Source organism: Lissotriton vulgaris, chromosome 1_2 (genome assembly GCF_964263255.1).
Source record: "Lissotriton vulgaris chromosome 1_2, aLisVul1.2, whole genome shotgun sequence".
In the NCBI taxonomy this organism is placed as follows: domain Eukaryota; kingdom Metazoa; phylum Chordata; class Amphibia; order Caudata; family Salamandridae; genus Lissotriton; species Lissotriton vulgaris.
In genome coordinates this window covers 287,363,965-287,380,932 of record NC_141686.1, presented here as the reverse complement: position 1 = coordinate 287,380,932, position 16,968 = coordinate 287,363,965, and the positions used below count along the sequence as shown (strand labels likewise).

General features: G+C 46.3%; 1 protein-coding gene across 1 annotated transcript in view; it reads left to right on the top strand.

Moving 5' to 3' along the window:
* CARNS1 (carnosine synthase 1) overlaps positions 1-16,968 on the top strand; it is a 570,577-nt gene that overhangs the window by 56,329 nt on the left and 497,280 nt on the right. The window contains exon 2 of the mRNA XM_086953255.1: positions 8,291-8,312. Within this exon, the coding sequence (XP_086809381.1) occupies positions 8,310-8,312 (3 nt within the window). The 5' untranslated portion in view covers positions 8,291-8,309. The remainder of the gene's footprint in view (positions 1-8,290; positions 8,313-16,968) is intronic.

The window sequence follows — 16,968 nt, the reverse complement described above, 5'->3', positions numbered from 1 at the left end:
TCCACAATTAAATGCCCAATCATAACACAGTGCCAGCAACCAAAAGGACGTGTGTAGTCCAAGCCAAAGCACTTCCACAGCAAAGAGATTAATGATGAGTCTAGAAGGTTAATCATGAGGTTTGCTGGTGCTTGACAGCAGCTATTCCGCGGTGTACAGCAATCTGTCAAATTGAGCTGCTCCCTGCGAGGCCAGCTGCCAGGAACCGGTAATGAGGGGGGTTTTAGGTATGTCTTAGACAACCATTCTAGACTAGTGCTTGCTGCTAATGTGGGAAACAATAAAATATTACTCTTATCTGCAAAAGCAGTGTCTTATTCCAGTGAGTCAGCGATCCCTCATTTGTTCACACTGTTGCCATGAAGACATGCCTGACTCCCACAAAAACCGTGCGCAGGCTTCAGTGCACGGCACATGTAAGAAAAAGACACAGCTGTCTCCAGGCAAACAGCCGAGGCGGGAACGCCCGCTCTCCACAGACACACTGCGCGTTTACGGCGTTATACAGAACACACACAATTCAAAGTCACACGGAATGCCACTTGTATAGCACGCAGCATCAGAGTAGGTAAACTTAGCGTTAACAGGACAAATCTCTTTCCAAGGAAAGCTGCTGTGTTGAACCACTAGCTGAAGCAGCGCATGTCATGCCTGCAGTGAAACTCATTAAAGAAGAGTGCTTCCAGACTATAACACGTACCGTGTAACATGCGAAGTAAAGGGGTCAGTAGCCATGGAAGGATATAAATGAAGACAAGGCCGTACTAAGGAGGGGTTAACAAGCCAGTTAATGAATCAGAAGCCAGCATTTACGAAGGACAAAGACACAAGCTAATGAAAAATATGTGCTGAGCGTAGGTGGGGCTTCTCTTCTACACTCCAATACAGCAAGTCTCGCAGAGCAGGGCGTGCAAGTTGGCTCAGGTTCAACCTAGAAACTGTGGGGCATATTACCAACAACTAGCGATAATTATCGCTATGTTGGTTTAGCGGCAATATTTTTATCGCCGGGCTGCGGCGATTTTTATAACTTAGGAACCTTGCTATTATCAAGGTTTATCTCCTAAGCGATAAAAATCGTTCAAAATGCATGAATATCGCTGAAAAGTCAGTGATATTCATGTATTACCGAGCTAATGCTCTTAGCCATGTTATCCACCTACCATTGGATAACATGGCTAAGAACTGCTCAGGGGCAGGTGCTAGCTTTTGGAGTTATTCGCGCTTAGCGCGAATATCTCCAAAAGTTGGTAATAGGAGATAGAGATGTTAGCGACTGTTTCCAGTCGCTAACATCTTGGCACGCCCACTTTGCATGTCATTAGTGATAAATATCACTGACATGCAAAGCGGGGCCCAAGATGGTCGCTATCTCCTACTAGCTTCGCTAACTGGTGTTAGCGACAGATAGGTAATAGGGAGATCATTTTATCTCCGCTTTCTTGGCTTTTAAAGCCAAAAAAGCGGAGATAAACCCCCTTGATAATATGCCCCTGTGTCTTTCCATAATTATGTGATGAGTGGTGTCAAAATAGTCCCCCATTCTTTTTTTTTTTGCTTCAATATATGTGTCCAATTCTTTATCAAATTCTGGTGTCTGTATTGGTGCAACATAGTTGAACAGGTGCCTGCCTCCAGCTCCCAAACACTTGAATAGTAATGCTTGTTTCCTCTAGCCTTACACTCCATTAAAGTAATGCTCACCACGTGCATGCTAAAGCTTTTCATCCCTTGGTGCCATTGTTCTCTTGGTGATGCAGGGATTTGGAGGGCGGTATTGCTGTAACATTCATGACTCCAGTCATGGATGTAAAGATGTTGAAGAGCAGAGAAGACACCACAGGAATTTTTTTAATATATTTAGTGTTCCTTGTTGCAAGGTGTTGGGACAACAGATGCTGGCAATAAGTATTCTGGAAAATACCAAAAAGAGATTAAACTGCATTACACTTTAAATTATTAGCTGCTCAGAATATGTCAAGCAAAGGTGTGAGAGCAACTGGCAGGTTTTAGTCAAGGGCATCACTGACTGCCCCTCACATGGTAGCTGCACCTCAGGTCTGTGATATAGAGGCACAACACTGACTGGTTCTAGCTCAACACAACCACATGGCATGCAGAGCAGCTGTTGTGGAGAAGCTCACAGGCTGATGGAGGGATACGCGCAGCGACGGAGGTGACCAGTAGCCACAGTACTGGGGATTCGCCTGATGCCAAGGAATGGGCCATTTGACTGTATTTGTATTGAGGACTACAGTTATACTTCTAAACCAAATTAGTCTATTTATCCTCGTGTATGCCATGCTTGTTTGGTTTCAGTGCTCTTGTATGGTGTGCTTAAATAGACATTTAACTTTTATCTTACTAATGTAAGCTCTGCTGTTTATTCCAATTTGCTGTGCTATCTCTGTCTATCTTATCTGTCCATCTGTCTACCTTTCTATCTACCTGTCTGTCTGTGTGCCTCTCCATGTATTCACCTGTCTATCCCCCGTCAGTCTACCTCTCTATGTAACTACCAGTCTGTCTGTCTGCCACTCTATGTATCTACCTGTCTGTCTGCCTATCTATCTATGCAACGCTATCTACTTATCCATCTACACACCACTATCTATTTGTATAACCGCCTCTATTTCTGTTTGCAAGCCTTTTTAGCAATTTTTTCCAACCCACCCTATCTAGCTGTAATAAAGATTTATAAGAATATCATTTAAAACGTATTAGCAAAGGCAAGATGCTGGCAGTCTACGCCAGAACGATATGCCTATTTAGGTCTGCTGTTATCCAAGCCCTTTTGATTTTACTAAACGTGTGTGAATAACATAGTTGTTGTTAAAAGTTTCCAGTCAGGCCTAAATTAATCTGCTGTTGTGCCATAAACATTTTTCTTTCACCCACTCTCTCATGCCTCATGGGGCATTGGGTCAGCTCACTTAAGACACTGGTTGACTTCACAGTATTTTACAGCATTCAGCCTTATACAAGGAGCACACCCACACACAAAGTGGTTCCCGTTAGTTTCAGGGACTAGAATAGTAATATATGTTTTTTTGTAGATTGATGAGTGATTGCCAGCATCCCTAATATTAAATGTTTTAAAAAACCATGACAGAATAAAACAAGAATTGCCAGAGCCAAAAGGCCTATTAGAGTGGCAATGCTTGAACCTGCTAGGAAACATGATGCATTATTATTATTATTATTATTATTTATTGAATTTGTATTGCGCACAGCTACCCGCATTGGGTTTCCCGGTGCCAGGGACAGACTGAAGAAGAAAACAAGCAATTGCTGAGGGAAACAAGAGAAACAGAGCAGGGGAACTCAAAACAGAAAGGTCTTCAATTTTTTGCGAAAAGCCAGGAAATTGGTTTCTGTTTTTAGCGCCAGCGGGAGAGCATTCCACATCTTGGGTCCTAGATATGCGAATGAACGGCCTCCCATTTTTGCCAAAACAACAGGTGATGGACCGAATGTGGATCAATGTCACACATTCAACCCAGTCAAAAGATCTGGGTCCTAATCCATCGTTTTTTTGCACTCCACACCACCCTGGGTTAGACAATGGCGATATGCAAATCAGCTCTGACCCTGTGCCCCATGGGAACAGTCCAGTCCGAACTACAAAAGCCATGTCCTTCCCAGAACGGAATCAAGCATCCGAGGAACCGGACCGGTTTCGAGGTAACACCTCTCATCAGCCCGGCTTGCTTGACTCCAGTGGTGTGGAGTGCCTGGGACCCACGTCTGGGCATCCCCAGTACACTTATAGCGGAATTTTTGCCAGTCGGATTCTTGGAATCACGAGATTGCCACTGTTAGATGACCTAAGGGAACGGCCAGGTAGATATGGCTGGGCAAGGTTGTGCAGGTAGATGGGAGCAGAACCCTGACGAATCTTAAACAGGAAGCACAAAGTTTTAAAGACCAAACGATCAGAAATTTTTAACCAGTGTAGGTCACGCAGAGCTTGCATTGCGGACGTTCTCCGTGGAACATTGCGCAAGAGGCGAGCGGCTGAGTTCTGTACCACTTGGAGTTTATTAATTGTTGCTTTATCAGCTCCTAGATAAAGCACATTGCCATAGTCGATGCGAGACATCACAAGGGCCTGTACGACAGTTCTTCGAGTGGACTAAGGCAACATCCATATGATCTTCTGCAACCAGCGTAAGGTATTGAAACAGATTGCAGCGACCTTAGTTGCCTGCTGCCTCATCGAAAGTTTATCGTCGATCAGGAAACCGAGGTTACGGGCAACAGGCACGGGGGTAGGCAACGGGCCCATATCACTGGGCCAGTGTCTAGAGCCCCACAGATCTTTATGTTTGCCTAGTACGATCACCTCGGTCTTGTCTCCGTTGAGCTTCAGCAGATGGGCTTGCATCCAAGCTGCAACACGAGAAAGGCCAATTTTAAGGGCAGAAGTGTCCTGAGCCCTGCTGCTAGAAAGAGAAAACACAATCTGCGTGTCATCTGCATATGAGTATATAGACAAACCGGCGTCCTCTACGATAGAAGCAAGTGGTCTGATGTAAATATTGAACAACAGAGGGCTCAATATAGACCCTTAAGGGATGCCGTAAGCAGAGGAATGAATCGCAGATTCAGCTTTGTTTGAGAAAACCTGAAAGGTGCGCTCATTGAGAAATGAAGCCACCCGGGCAAGCGCTGATCCATCAACACCAAGGGAGCAGAGAGACTCCAGTAGAGTGGAATGAGACACGGTATCGAAAGCAGCGCTTAAATCAAGAAGAGTAAGCGCAAAGGTCTCACCGCTATCGATACCGTGTCGGAGTCGCTCGGTCACCCCAAGGAGTGCGGATTCGGTGGAGTAATTAGCGCGAAAGCCTGATTGGGATGGATGAAGATATCCCACGTTTTCAACAAACTCATTAAGCTGGGTGTTAACATGGCGTTCCAGTATTTTGGAACAGGCTGGCAGCAGGGAGATAGGCCTAAAGTTGGCAAGATTTGTGATGTCAGCACCAGATTTTTTAAGCAGGGGAACGACCATGGCATGTTTCCAATCCTGTTCCACCCGAGATTCGGTAAGAGAGATGTTTAGTAGCCTCATTAGGAATCTCCGTGGTTCAAGGTCAAGTTGTTTCAATATCTTCATAGGGACAGGGTCCCGTGGGGAGCCTGACCTGATGCTTTTTAAACAAGACAGGAAGGAGGAGTCATCAAATGGTATCCAGTTGTGAATAAACTCAGTAGGAGAGAAAAAGGCATTGCAGGGAAAGCCGGTTTGGGGGAAATCAATTGGTGGTTGAAGGGAAGCCAAAGATTGATGAATGCCCTCAACCTTGGATATAAAGAAGGCTGCAATGGCATTACATTGTATACCATCTAAAGCCGGCAGCGCGGGAGTGGTGTCAGCTCCTGTGAGTTTCTTAACAGTGGCAAAGAGAGTCCGAGGACAATTTTGCACTGAAGTAATTGTAGAGGCGATGTAGGAGGCCTTGGCACGTTTGCAGTTTGCATGATAGAGTTTCAGCTCTTCTTTGTAAATCACTTTAGAAGGAGCGGAGTAAGACATCCTCCACTTCCTCTCCAGGGCTTTACATTTAGCACGTTGGATTTTCAGCTCATCAGAGAACCAAGGTGCTGGGGGGCGCAAGGATCTACATTTACTACTGGAGCGAGGAATGAGAGCAGTCACTGCATCTGTCAACCAACAAGAAATGGGAGCATTCAAATCCTGCTCAGTGTTGATAGAAGATGGAATTGTAAATTGTAAATTGTAAATTGTTGTGTCTTGTAAAGCGCACTGCTACCCGGAGGCCTCGTAGCGCTATAGACCGCTGGGGAACCCGTCCTGGCTTTCCCTGTGAGATAGTCCCTCCTGGGGGTCTCCAAGGTGAAACCAGGCATCCCCGGCGTTTGTGTGGGGCCGTTGTGGAGATGAGGCAAGCTAATGCCCAGAGTTGCCGAGTGTGCTCCCTGGTCGGAGTAGGCACCGATGCGAGAATTATCAGTCCGCTGATCCTGGTCCAAGACCCTGCCGCGTCGGGAATCGAACCCTGGTCCCGGGCCGTTCTCTGCACTCGGGTCTGCCGCCTCTAACCAGTGAGCCACACCTCTCCTTGTCTCAGTCAGACGCTGATTAAAAGCAGCTACATAAAGCCTGTCCCAGCGGTAGGATGATTTAATTTCCTCCACATAAACACTGGCCGAGTAAAGACCAGGTGGTAGCACGAAATGTATCGCATAATGATCAGACCAAACGAGCGGACGCGCCGAGTGAGTACAATCAAATGAAAGAGTAGAAATGATTGGGTCCAAGAGATGACCAGCAAGATGAGTGGCTCCGGAATTGCGAAGTTTGAGGTTGAAAACCTCAAGATCGGAGAGAAAAGATTTATTAAGGGGATTGTTAACATCATCTAAGTGGATGTTTAAATCACCAAGAGTAGTGAAATTATTCGATTTCAGTAGTGTTGCTGATAGGCAATCAACAAGTGAGGAGATCCATGAAGCAGCATTTCTGGGCGGCCGATAAATTAGCAAGCCGGAAAGCGTCAATCGGGGATTAATCATAAGTTTGAACAATGCAGCCTCACTACCTGGAAGATGTAATAATTCCAGTTTACATTGGTAGATGGATTTAAAGATGATTGCGATTCCACCACCTTTACCTGAGGGTCTATCCTGATGCAGCACAACATAGTTGGAAGGAATAGCTGCAGCAATGTCCGGACCCGAGCTGGCGTGTATCCAGGTCTCGGTCAGGAACAGAGCGTCAGGGGATTCCTCAGTTATGAAATCGAAGATGTTTAATTTATTCTTAGGAAGCGATCTACAATTTAAGCTCCAAAAATGGAGCGGGGGAGGAAAAGAAGTACGACCCTTGGTAGGCTTCCTTTTTCCCCTATAATGCTTTATGTTATGCTGTGTCTTAGAGAGCTGCATTTTGCCAGTAGAAAAGCCGCAGCCAGCACATGTGAAATAATGAAGAGGCAAGATGCATAAAGTGCAAGAGGTGGGGGTGGAGGGTCGCAATGAATGTAAAGCCGTGGAAGTATAATATACACGACAATCCAGAGTTAACAAACCTGAGGACATGTTGGCAAAGGGCAGCCCGTCCCGCAGCCCGTCCTCAGCGTGGACGGGCGCAGACGGGCTGAACTCAGGCGTAACTCTGGCGGACATCCGGCGATCCCGCTGCGCGATGACGCTGCGCGTCAGCATGGCTCGTTTAAATGTGCGTCCAGCCTCTGAGACTAGACCACGCAGAACGCCTGGCGTCGTCAGCCCCACCTAAAATGGCCACTAGTCCGAGACGTGGGCAGGGACCCGCAAAGCGCGGTGTTGTATACAATTATGTGCGGTAAGCGGGAAAGAGTGCGGTAAACTGTAGGCCAGTTTACGCACTTTTACACAGTTAAAAACAAGGTTAAATGTGCAACAGAAGAGAAAATGATAAGGAAAAAAAGGGAGTTTTTAAAAACTGCAAAAGCAGTTGTCTGGAGGAAAAAAAGTTATCGCCACGGCCACCGAACTCTTAATTTTGGGATCTCAAGTCATTATGACAAGTAATAAAAGAAATAATATAAAATCTACAGTCAATAAATTCCTGATGATGGTGTACACTTTAAGGTTACAAAATCAGCCATTTATCAATGGCACAAAATCAAGCCAGGAGAAACCTCTAGTATTAACATATAAACTCGCACAACTGAAAGCAGTGACTTTGAACAGACAGCAATTGGTGAGCAGCTTTGAGAACTATGTCTTTAGTAGCAGTTAGAGCTTTGTATTAGGCAGCATGTCCTAACATTTTGAATGTGGGCTTGTGTTGTGTCCCAGTGATGAGACAATGTTATATTAGGTATAGCACATGTATGGAATGAACTAGAAGGCGAAAGAAAGCCCGCTACGATTACTGTATAATCCTGCATGCCCATCAGACCTTCCCAAACCACTCTCCATCAGCAATCATCACCCCATCCAAAGCCGTTGCCTTACATCACCCGCCATGCCTGAGTAACTTTCTACGGCACCTCAAATACGTACCCCTCAACTTGTTCCAAATGGTACTCTCATTCCTACATCACATGCATCACTCGACATCTATGACTGCATGTCCACCTGCATCACTATGAATGGCTTGCAAGAGCACACATCACATCGCCACGGCCTTCGTTCTGCCTAGTCCAACATTAGCCTTGGTTGATCACACAGTCTTTTATCATTGTCCATCACTCATCCCGCCTCTCTGAACGTCACTTTACAGCATGCACTGCAGGAGATTTCGAGAACTAACTCTCTGTTTCTTTTTTTACAGCGATCTTCAGTCCAGAAGGATGGTAAGATGTGCTCTGATTTACTACTTTTTGTGTTTACTGCCTGTCTGCCTTGTGCCTCCCCTTCACTTTACACATTATTGATGTACTATAGAACTGTTGGAGGCATAGATGGGAGTGTGTGGGCCGGGGGGAGGGCAGGGGCAGGGTACACTGCTGAGAGGCAACTTAAGTGCTGCAGAACTGACATGAGCACAGCAGAAGTAGGCCTACGCTGCTGGAGTCCTAGTAGAACTCTCAGAGGCACAGCAAGAGGGGGTAAACCACTGGAGTACTACTGAAGTACTACAGAACTCGGAAAGGCACAGCAAGAGGTGGGTACACTACTGAAGTACTGTATAACTGCCAGGGGCAAAGCAAGAGGGGGTACACTACTGAAGTACTACTGTAGTACTATAGAACTCTCAGAGGCACAGCAAGAGGTGGGTACACTACTGAAGTACTGTATAACTGCCAGGGGCAAAGCAAGAGGGGGTACACTACTGAAGTACTACTGTAGTACTATAGAACTCTCAGAGGCACAGCAAGAGGTGGGTACAATGCGGAAGTGCTATTGAAGGACTATAGAACTGTCAGGGGCACAGCAAGAGGGGGTATACTACTGAAATACTATAGAACTGTCAGGGTCACGGCAAGAGGTGGGCACACTGTTGAAGTCCTCTAGAACTCTCAGAGGCACAGCAAGAGGTGGCTACACTGCTGAAGTACTACTGAAGTGCTATATAACTCTCAGGGGCACAGAAAAAGGGGTACTCTGTTGAAGTACTACTCAAGTACTATAGAACTATCAGCAGCACAGCAAGAGGGAGTACACTGCTGAAATACAATAGAACTGACAGGGGCACAGCAAGATTGGGTACACTGCTGAAGTCCTATTAGAACTGTCAGGGGCACAGCAAGAGGGGGTACACTATGGAAGTACTATAGAACTGTCAGTGTCACGGCAAGAGGGGGTACACTGCTGAATTACTGAAGTACCATATGACTGTCAGGGGCAAAGTAAGGATGGGTACACTACTGAAGTACTGTAGTACTCTTAGGGGCACCGCAAGAGGGGGTAAACTACTGACGTAATATAGAACTGTCAGGGTCACGGCAAGAGGGGGTACACTGCTGAAGTAATATAAAGCTCTCAGGGGCACAGCAAGTGGGGGTGCACTGCTGAAGTACTACTGAAGCACTATAAAACTCTCAGGGGCACAGCAAGTGGGGGTACACTACTGAAGAGCTACTGAAGTACTATAGACCTGTCAGAGGCACAGCAAGAGGGGATACAATATTGAAGTACTACTGAAGTACTATAGAACTCTCAAGGGCACAGCAAGAGTTAGGTACACTGCTGAAATGCTACTGAAGTACTATAGAGCTCTTAAGGGCACAGCAAGAGGGGGTACACTATTGAGGTGCTACCGAAGTACTGTAGAACTCTCAGGGGCACAGCAAGAGGTAGGTACACTGTTGAAGTGCTACTGAAGTACTATAGAACTGTCAGGGGCACAACAAGAGGGGGTACACTACTGAAGTACTACTGAAGTAATATAGAACTGCCATGAGCACAGCAAGACCCGGGGGTACACTACTGAAGTACTATAGACCTCTCAGGGGCACGGCAAGAGGGGGTACACTGTTGAAGTACTATAGACCTCTCAGAGGCACAGTGAGAGGGGGTACACTACTGAAGTACTATAGAACTGTCAGAGGCACAGCAAGAGGTGTGCACACTGCTGAGATACTATTTAAGTACTATAGAACTGACATGGGCACATCAAGAGGGGGTAAACTACTGAAGTACTATAGAACTATCAGGGTCACAGCAAGAGGAGGTATACTACTGAAGTATTATAGAACTCTCAGGGGCACAGCAAGAGGGGGCACACTGCTGAAGTACTACTGGCATACTATAGAACTCTCAGGGGCACAGCAGGAGAGTGACACACTGCTAAAGTACTACTTAAGTACTATAAAACTCTCAGAGGCACAGCAAGAGGTGGGTACACTGCTGGAGTACAACTGAAGTACTACAGAACTCTCAGGGGCACAGCACAATGTGGGCACACTGCTGAAATACTACTTAACACGTTCGGTGCAGCGCATTTTCCCACTGTGCGCTGAAGATTTGAAAATCCTTTGGTTCATGACGAGCTCAGCTCGTCATGAGCATACGGGAGGTGTAGTTCTATAGAACTGTCAGGGTCATGGCAAGAGGGGGTGCACTACTGAAGTAAAGAACTCTCAAGGGCACAGCAAGAGGTGGGCACACTGCTGAAATTCTACTTAAGTACTATAGAACTCTCAGCGGCACAGCAAGAGGGGGTACACTACTGAAGTACTATAGAACTGTCAGGGTTATGGCCGCAGGGGGTACACTACTAAAGTACTATAGAACTGTCAGGGGCACAGCAAGAGGGGGTACACTACTGAAGTACTATTGAATGTCAGGGTCACGGCCGCAGGGGGTACACTACTAAAGTACTATAGAACTGTCAGGGGCACAGCAAGAGGGGGTACACTATTGAAGTACTATTGAACTGTCAGGGTCACGGCAGCAGGGGGTACACTACTAAAGTACTATAGAACTGTCAGGGGCACAGCAAGAGGGGGTACACTACTGAAGTACTGTAGAACTGCCAGGAGCACAGCAAGAGGGGGTACACTACTGAAGTACTGTATAACTGCCAGGGGCACAGCAAGAGGGGGTACACTGCTGAAGTACTACTGAAGTACTTCAGAACTGACATGAGCACAGCAGAAGGATGCCTACACTGCTAGAGTCCTATATCACTTACATGGCATCACTGTACGAAGCTCACACGGTAGGAGTTCCCTCGTGCACTGACATGGCACTGCTGGAGCAACCTCACGCTAGAGGCTTTCTAAAGCACATGCATGGCACTGCTGGAGAAAGCTTACACTGCTGGAGTTCTATAGCACTACTAGGACACTGCAGCAAGATGTACACACTGTAGGAGTGCTACAGTACTTACAGACCACTCGAACTAGTCCTATGGCACTGACATGGCACTGATGGAGAAAACTCAACCTGTCATTGTACTGCAGGTCTAAGAGGGCCCTGATGAAGGATGTTCACACTGTAAGATTCCTATAGGACTGACATGGCACTACTGGACAAAGCTCAGAGTGTAGTACTATAGCACCTGACACTGCATTGCTGGAGGAGGGCTGGAGGACTAAGAAAACAAGTTACTTACCTGTAACTTTGGTTCCCCAGTATTGGTAACTTTCATATATTCCCATGCTTTTGTATCATTCCCCGTCGTCGGAATGGGAGCCTCAGTAACAAAAATACCAAAGCAGTAGGTACAAAAGAGAAAGAAAAAGGCCTAGGCCTCATTCCCTTTTGTAGCATATCACCCTCTTTTCGTAAAATAGACCAAACTTAGGCATCAGCCAATCAGAAGTGCCTCACCCCATAGAACCCTCCTGAAGGAACCTCAGAGCCTCAGAGTTTCGTAGCCGTTGTGTATCAGTCACCATATCTGTTGTAGGCTGAGCTTTCCTCGGGGAGGTGGGTGGGCGCATGGGAATCTATGAAAGTTACCAATACTGGGGAACCAAAGTTACAGGTAAGTAACTTGTTTTCTTGCCCCAGTATTGGAACTTTCATAGATTCCCATGCTTTTGTATCAGAGTAACAAGCAGTTAGCAATAAAAAACACATTTTGTGTAATAAATACATTGCAATAGCCAACATGACATAAAGATACAAAGGGCCCGATTCACCTCCTCTTGCCATTCACAGAACTAACTTAAGACAAAATCCTAAACTTACTACTATTGGTATTCACAGAAGTTAGGATTTTGTCTTAAGACAGACTTAAGACAGACTTAAGTAAGGATTTTGTCTTTAGGCTGTCTTAAGTCTGTCTTAGGACAAACTTAAGACAAAATCCTGACTTCTGTGAATACCAAAAGTAGTAAGTTTAGGATTTTGTCTTAAGTTAGTTCTGTGAAAATGTGCAATCAACGGTAGGTGGGATAGAAAGGAAAGCTCACCAATTATTGGAAGAGGTTCCTCAGGACAGCCTGTCCCACTGCCGCATCATCTCGCTGTAAGGACTCCAGCAGTAATGCTTGGTAAAGGTGTGGACGCTGCTCCAGGAAGCAGCTCTGCAAATGTCTTTAATCTGTAACCCTGCAAAGAGGGCAGTTGAAGCCACCACCGATCTTGTGGAATGTGCACGAATCCTGCCAGTCAGAGGTTTCCCTGCCGCAGTATGGCAATGCAGAATGGCACTTGTGATCCATCTTGCTACCCCCTGCTTGGACAGCGGGAGACCTTTCCTTGGACCACCAAAGGCAACAAACAATTGAGAGGATTTCCGAAATCCCTTAGTACGTTCCAAGTAGAATTTTAAACACTGCTGTACATCCAAAGAATGTAGCGTCTTTTCCGCTGGTGTAGCCGGTTGAGGAAAGAACGCTTTCAGAATAACCGGCTCATTCAAGTGGAAGTCCGAGGGTACCTTAGTTATGAACCTAGGATTAGTTCTCAAGATTACAGTGTTTCTTTTAAATTGTAAGAAAGGTTCCTGGATAGTAACTGTCTGCAACTCTCCAATCCGTCTAGCCGATGTGAGGGCAAGGAGTAGAGCCAATTTCCATGAAAGGAACTTTATGTCAGAACAATGAATTGGTTCAAATGGGCTTTTCATGAGCTAAGAGAGGACTAGATTTAAATGCCAAATGCCAAGTAGGAGGCGGAGGCCTCCTACTTGGCATTGAACAAGCCTTTTAGGAATTGTTTGACAATCCTGGAAGACCACAACGAAGGTCCAGACCCAGACCTTCTTTACCTCGAAATGGCCGCCAAATGAACTTTAATTGACGAATGGGCTAGTCCCGACTTAGCCAGGGATAGCAGATAAGGCAGAATCTGATGAGGCTTTGAAGAAAAGGGGTCAATGTTTTCTCTCCTACACCAGATACAAAACCTTTTCCATTTTAACCAGTAGGCCCTGTTCATTGAAGGAGCCTTCGCCTGGAAAGGACCTCCTTAATCTTGCTCGAGATGGGGAGATTCATAAACTCTCGCTGCTCAGGAGCCATGCTGTCAGGTGTAATGACTGTGGATCTGGGTGCCAAACCTGTCCTTCGGCGATTGTGAGGAGATCTGGAATAGTCCTCAAGGGAAGAGGAGGAGCTAGCGACAATAGATGGAGTTCTGTGTACCAGAACTGTCTCGGCCAAGCAGGGGCTATCAAGATCATCCTGCATGGTTCCACTTTGATCTTCCTGATGAGACGCGGGATCAGGGGAAAGGCGTAGACAAATGACCATGCTATCGAGAGCGTATTCCCCAAGACCCTTCGTGGGGAAATCTGCTTGCATAAGACCGGCATTTCTTGTTGGTCGGTGTGGCAAAGAGATCCACCTCCGGTCTGCCCCACTGGCTGAAGACCTCTTCCAGAACACTCTGGTTCAACTCCCACTTGTGGCTGACTGGGGATGACCTGCTGTCGGCGTTCTTGTTTAGAACTCCTGGCAAGTGTTCCGCCTTTAGCAATATTCCGTGAAGTATCGCCCATTCCCAGATCTGTTGAGCTTCCTGCGACAACGGAAGAGACCTGCAGCCTGATTCATCAAAGACCCGTTTTGCGAGTCTATAATAGCGATTCATAAGGAATCGCTATTACAGACTCGCAAAACGGGATTCATGTAGGAATCGCAAAAAGAATTGCGATTCCTACACATTCCTTATTTGCGATTAGCAAATTGCTAATCGCAAATAAGGAATAACTCCCCATTCATTCCTATGGGCCAAAAGGCCCATAGGAATGAATGGGGAGTATTCCTTATTTGCGATTAGCAATTAGCTAATCGGAAATAAGATAGCGATTTAAAGGGTGCCAGGGGTGTCCAAAGGACACCCTGTAGCACCCCTTAAATGCAAATTGAAACAGGTGTTGCGCACACACATGTCCAAAGGACATGTGTGTGTGCAACATGCAACTTAGAAAAATGCTTTTAAAAGCATTTTTCTAAGTTTTCGCTATTTACCACGAGGTTTGACCTCGCGGTAAATAGCGGGCCGAAATTGCGAAATCGCAATTTTTAAATGGATGATGAATTGCATTTAAGGAATCTCAAATAGAGATTCCTTAAATGTAATTCCTCGCAAAATTGCGAAATCGCTATTACCGATTTTTGCATTTGGGATGATGAATCACAAATGCAAAAATAGCGCTCGCAAAGGGCCACGTTCTCAGAATCTGGCCCTTTGCGAGCCAATTTCGGCTTGATGAATTAGGCTGCTGGTTCCTCCTTCTTTGTTCACATAGTGCATAGCCGTGGTGTTGTCCGTCCAGATGAGCACTTGTGAACCTCCCAAGCGGGGAAGAAAGGCTTACAGAGCCAGTCTTATTGCTCTTAGCTCCAAAAAATTGATGTGGAGCTGTTGATCGTGAGGAGACCAATGGCCGCTGACATGTAGGTCTTGCATCACTGCTCCCCAACCGTCCAATGACGCGTCCATTGTTACTACTTGAGGAGACGGATCGTTTATGAAGGATAGACCTTGGGACAAGTTGTTCTGATCTGTCCACCATAAGGCCACTTCCTTCATCATTGGAGTGACGATCACCTTGTCCTCGAATGATCCGTGAACCTGTTTCCATTGGATGTCCAGTTGTTCCTGCAGAGGACGCATCCTCAGTCTGCAGTGAGGAATCAGAGGGATACACAATGAAATTACTCCCAGCAGAGATTTGTAGCGGCGTACTGAGAGACACCTTCTTTCTCGTAGGTTCCGAGCCAAGGTCTGTAGTTTCTCCCTCCTTTCCAGAGTTGGGAAGGCTTTTGAGAGACTTGAATCCAGGATGGCTTCCAGGAAACGAGCCTTTCTGGCCGGGACCAGGGATGACTTCTCTTTGTTTAGAGTGAGTCCGAGATTCTGAAACAAATTTGTACAAGCCTGAACAGCGTCCAGCGGTTTCCCTGGACGGGGCCTTCAGCAACCAGTCGTCTAGGTAGGGAAAGACTTGAAAATGGTTCCTTCGCAGAAATGCTGCTACTGGCGCCAGCACCTTTGTAAAAATCCTCGGGCTGAGCAGAGTCCATAGGGTAAAACCCTGAATTGAAAGTGGCTCTTGGCTACTGTGAATTGTAGAAATCTTCTGTGTGCTAGGTGAATCGGGACATGGAAGTACGCGTCCTCGAGATCGAGCATGGCCATGAAATCCACCGGGCTGATGAGCCTCAAGATGTCTTGAAGAGAGGCCATCCGGAAGGATAGGGAGATGAGATAGGTGTTGAGCTCCCTGAGATCTAAAATAGGGCGCCATTTCTCCAGCGTCTTCCTTACCAGGAAGAACCTGGAATAGAATCCTTGTCCCTTTTGATTGGAGGGGACCGGGTCTATCGCTCCCTTCCGGAGCATCTGTTGGACTTCGAGCCGCAGGAGACGCAGGTGTTTCGATGGAATGGCTGCCGGGGGTTTGGGTGGAGGGACTTGCGTAAATTTCAAGGTATGTCCTTTCCGAATGATGTGAGCACCCAATGGTCCGATGTTATTTTGGAACAATTTTAAAGGTATTTGGTCACCCTGCCTCCAACTGATGACTTCCTGGAGGAGGGTCGAGTAGGAAGAGCCAGGAGGCCGCTCTTAGCGCTTGGACGCATCCCGTCCCCGGCCAGCATGTTTCCCCTTATTGTAAGGCCTGGAGTTTATGTTTATGTATTTATTTTTATATAGTGCATATATCACCGTTCGGTCTCAGAGCGCTTGCGGGAAGCTGGACTAGAGATAGATAGACAGGGGGATTTTATCAATTTAAAAGAGCCAGGTGTTAAGATTTTTACAAAACGTTTTGTGGTTAGGGTCAGTTCTGATAGACAGTGGTAAGGTGTTCCAAGTGGTGGGGCCTATTTTAGAAAAGCTTCTATCCCCATTTCTGACAGTCTTAACCTTTGGGACTTTTAGAAGATGTTTATTGGATGAACGTAGGATCCTTCCCGGACAGTAACCCTGAAGCTTTCTCTGGAGGTACTTGGGTCCCTGTCCATTTATAGACTTATGCGCCAGGCAGCATATTTTAAATTTGATGCGTTTTCTTATTGGGAGCTAGTGGAGTGTCCTAAAGCAAGGGGCTGAGGGGGTGCGGGTGGGAGGTCAAATATCAACCTCGCTGCAGAATTTTGCAGGGTCTGAAGTTTAATTAAAGAACCTTCATTCACATCAGCCAATAGCGCGTTGGCATAGACAAGGCGACTGATTATAAGGCCCTAAATAAGGGGTTTCCGAGAAGCAAGTGGAATCCACTTGAAAAATTTTCTGAGGCTTCTCATTAGCCCATTGCTAGTGTGAACCACTTTATTTATGTGTTGGGACAAGGACAGTTTGTCATCGATAATGACTCCCAAGTTCCTAACTGAGTTTTTCGGGCTGGGCAAGGGTCTAAAGACGGTGGCCACCATTCGTCCGTCCAGGTTTTATTGGCCATACCAAATAGCAGGATTTCTGTTTTCCCAGCATTTAACATTAAATAGTTGTTGGTCATCCATTCTTGAATGGAGATCATACACTGTTGGATTAGTTAGAAGATTGGCCTTGTCTCGATTGATAAGGCTGGCGGTACTGCTGGGAACCTGAGCCATTGAATGAATAAAGCTGCTGTTGATAGGATCCCTGTAGTTATTACCT